Here is a 4,191-nt window from a genome sequence, read left to right as displayed (position 1 = left end):
AATTAATTGTTTTAAATATGTTATTAAAAAATTAGTACTCGGTAGATGTCCTAACCTGAAGAATAGATGAGATATCTAATTATACAAAATTTATTAAAATGCTTTCAGAATAAACATTTAAAAGAAAAATCTTCCCGAATGAGGATCCGATCCGACCCCATTGTGACCCGATCCGACCCCATTGGTTATTTGAGTGGAAAGTGATAACAGTTAGAAACACAATATTTGAATGGCAACTGTATTTGGCGGGTGAAGAGAGAGGAATCACCATTTTCATTTCCTCTTTATCATCACTCACCATCGTCGTTTTCTTCTCAGAAATCATAATAATAATAATAAAATAATAATAAATGTGGAATCTTGAACATGATTGGTACTCTCCCAAGAGTCTTCTCAGCACTCCCACCCATTATGATTTTCCAGTAAATTATTCACCATCACTCAATCTCACTTTCAATCTTGCAAACTTTGTATTTCTTTATTTATTCTTGTTTTTTTTTTCTAGGGGGATCGCTTCATTCCCAACAGGAGTTTGATGGATCTTGATCAAGCCCAGAGTTTGCTCACAAACAGGACCAAAAAAATTCAGAACAAAAAATTCAATGTACCATTCCTCTTTTTCACACACTTTAGGTGTTTGTTTCTGTGTCTGTTCTTTTTTTTTCATGCTTAAGAAACATAACTTTTGAACCTTTTTGAATTTTGATTGTTGGGATTGTACCCTTCTTCACTGATATACAAAGAGTTCTTCTTCGTTTCTAAAGTCGTCGACTTTTTATTCACAACTCAAGAAAAAGCATTCTTGTTGAAGTTCTTGAATGTGTATTTTTTCCATGGTTGGCTGTGTTTTATCACCACAAAGTACATTTTTTTCTTGCCTCAGGAATATTCGGTGCATCAGATTTTGAACGTTTTTATATTTTATATCAATTGTTGAAGTTATCTTCTTGGAGAACTCTTTATATATTGTGTGTGTGTGTGTTTCCCTATAGGATGCGTACAGACAGATAGTGGAAGAGAAACTAAGTTTGGATTCAGAAGGAAAGCCATTTAAGATGTTGGTTTTTAGGGGAAGTCCAAAATCAAGCAGAAAATCCATTCGTTATATTGATGAGATGCGAGACGAAGAAGCAGCGTCATTGCAGAACAATAGCAATCAACATCACAGTTCAAGAAGATTGCCTAAGGTTTTGTTCATATCAGTCTGTGTTTTTCTAGTTTTTTTTGTCCATAATAATGTTTCTATTGTATATTCTATTTTTAGATAGAGCGATCAGTTCAATTTGTTCAAACATTTATTTGTTGTTGAGTGATATAATTTATATCTGTATAAGGAAAATGCACCTTTATCTGCCTTTGGTGTGACCTTGTTCGAAATGATCTTCAGTAAAACCCCTAAACCATATCAACACAAATGCTTTACATTTGTGATTGTCGGCCAAAGCAATTCCTATGTTGCTGTTGACCAGTTACGAAGTTTAGCCAATATGGGGTTGAATGTAATGTTTTCCTATTTATCTGATTGAAAAGAACAACTGAACGCAATCAAGGTAATACAACAATTTTGCAAAACTATGAAACTCATGTCACTGTAAGAACATTCATGTTTATATAGGAGTAGAGCAGAACAACCATAACAATCTAATATGTCATAGATATATTAGATCATAGATCATAAATGTAGATAAAGACATCACAGAAGTTGTTCTTGTTGTTGTTAAAAGAAGGCTAATTTGATGTCTTGTGATTCTAGTTTTCTTGTTTTCTTTTGTTTGAGATGATTTAATGTTTATGATGCACCCGATTGGTATTATCATTTTTCCAATAAATCCTAATGCAACAAGTTTAATAAACTTGTAATGATAAGAGCAAACACTGCTGATAGCAAACTAATACATAAAATGAAAAGGGAGATAATTTTATAACTGGTAGTAACTTGTGTGTTTTCCTCTATATATCCAATATACAAAGCCATGATCTTAAGCTGTAGTCTGACTGGATGAATGGAATAACTACATTTGCAGGGAGAATCAAGGATATTGGATGCACCAAATATTAGAAATGATTACTACGCAAACATCATGGATTGGGGGAAAAACAACATTCTTGCTGTTGCTTTAGGCTCAAACATGTACCTTTGGAACTCAGACAATAGTAATGTAACAAAGTTGCTTAAAGCCTCTGGCAACGATTTTCCTACGAGTGTTTCCTGGTCAGAGGATACCAAGTACTTGGGAATAGGATTCAAGAGCTCAAAACTTGAACTCTGGGATGCAGAATCTTCCAAACCAGTATGCTTCTGTCTATTTATGGGGCTTCTCTAAGATCAAGTAGTTAGCTATACACTACAACTGTGTGCACATAACTCAGCTTTTAACTTTCAGATAAGGATCCTTGAAGGTCATAGTGAAAGGATAGCAACCATTGCATGGAATGGTCATATTTTAACTTCAGGAAGCCATGACAAGTACATAATCAACCATGATGGTAATCAGTTGTTCCTTTTAACCCTTTTCAGATTAGTGAGTGTATAAAAAGACAGTGATGAAATGAGATAGTTTAACATGTTGACTTTTCATCCTCTTGTAAGCAGTTAGAGCAAGAACAAATGTGATATCCCGGGTAAAAGCACACAGAGCAGAAGTTTGTGGTCTGAAATGGTCAAGGGGCAACATATTGGCAAGTGGTGGAAATGAAAATCATATTTATGTATGGGAAATGTCCAAAATGAGTTCATCCAATTTCTTGCACTGTTTTAAGGACCATTGTGCTGCAGTCAAGGCACTTGCCTGGTGTCCTTATGATTCAGGTGTGCTTGCCTCTGGAGGTGGCACTGAAGATAGATGTATCAAGTTATGGAATGTGAAATATGGAACCTGCATTTCCAGCATAGATACAAAGGCTCAGGCAAGACAGTAATCTGTTTCCTTGTTTTATTAACTGTCTTGTTATAATGTTGCATTAGTTGTTAAGTATTAAGCATTGTCATTAGCCAAAAAGAATAAATCATCATTTTCTTATCTGGACTTGGGCATCAAACTTTCTCTAGCTGAATGATGCATCAAACTTTCATGCAGGTTTGCGGATTAGAATGGAATAGACATCATAAGGAGGTATTAAGTGGCCATGGATTCAGCACAAGTGCACATCACAATCAACTTTGTTTGTGGAGATATCCATCTATGACTAAAGTGGGAGCCTTGGAACGTCACACTTCTAGAGTACTTGATATATGTCAGGTATGCTGCAAGTCATAATATAAAATTCTTGCATCAATGAGTCTGGTGGACTATCTGCTGGGTTTAGTGTAGTCCTCTGCTAAGCATTAAATATATATTGATGTTGGTATGTTAAAACTATTTTTAATATATGTTAAAATATCAAATTCATAGTTCATCAGTTCATTTTGAAGACACTGTAGAGAAACAACTCTGAAAAATCTAGCAAAGAATCCAAATTCAACATCAATGCTTCTTTCTGCAGTGTATTATAAGATTTTCATAGGTAACAAAGATTGAGAAGGAAGAACTGAATCAGGAATTGCACCAATAAAGACAGAATATGATATTCAATTAACTAAATATGCACCAATAAGAATTTAATCTTTGATTTGGTAGTTTCTTCTTCAAAACAAAATTAAATTATTAATATGTTTTGCAGAGCCCAGATGGTTTAACAGTGGTATCAGCTGGAGCAGATGAAACTCTTCGCTTTTGGAATGTATTTGGGCCACCTGTAAGTAATAACTATGAGACAGATCTGGATAACCTTTTGTCTCTCAAGGTTTCTCCAATAAGGTGATGGAAACAGAGACAATTTTCTTGATTCATGGTTGTTTGTGTAAATAGTAACGTTGACATTGGTTTTAATACATTAGCAATTTTTTAATTTAAAGTTATTGAGAGAAAGAGAAGTATATAATACTAGTAGCAAAACATTGAAAATTCTTATATTTGTTTAGACAAAAGAATGGGGAAATCCTCAAACTAGCTTATCATGTTGTTTTATTAGTGATACACCTGTTTTCGAGATATTTATACGATATTAAATATATAATTAAGTTCATAATGTACTGCTTTATGAATTGTATATATGTATATAGTAAGATAAAATGAATAATTATTCAAATATTTAGTTTTAAAAGAAGAAAATTACAATTATAACTACAATGAAAAATTTAGAAAGAACACT

General features: G+C 33.5%; 1 protein-coding gene across 1 annotated transcript; it reads left to right on the top strand.

Annotated features, from left to right (window-relative positions):
* Positions 1-242: 242 nt before the first annotated feature.
* On the top strand, positions 243-3,844 carry LOC124831329 (cell division cycle 20.2, cofactor of APC complex-like). Its single transcript, XM_047305285.2, has 8 exons — positions 243-422; positions 506-604; positions 993-1,187; positions 2,025-2,291; positions 2,385-2,487; positions 2,594-2,907; positions 3,078-3,239; positions 3,661-3,844. Exons 1-8 carry the CDS (start codon positions 351-353, stop codon positions 3,799-3,801), a joined length of 1,353 nt encoding a protein of 450 aa, XP_047161241.2. The 5' UTR covers positions 243-350; the 3' UTR covers positions 3,802-3,844.
* Positions 3,845-4,191: the final 347 nt, after the last annotated feature.

This window comes from Vigna umbellata, chromosome 8, assembly GCF_029865625.1.
Source record: "Vigna umbellata cultivar VRB3 chromosome 8, Vumbellata_1.0, whole genome shotgun sequence".
Classification (NCBI taxonomy): Eukaryota; Viridiplantae; Streptophyta; class Magnoliopsida; order Fabales; family Fabaceae; genus Vigna; species Vigna umbellata.
The sequence above is the reverse complement of the archived record's forward strand: the minus strand, read 5'-3'. Positions and strand labels throughout refer to the sequence as shown.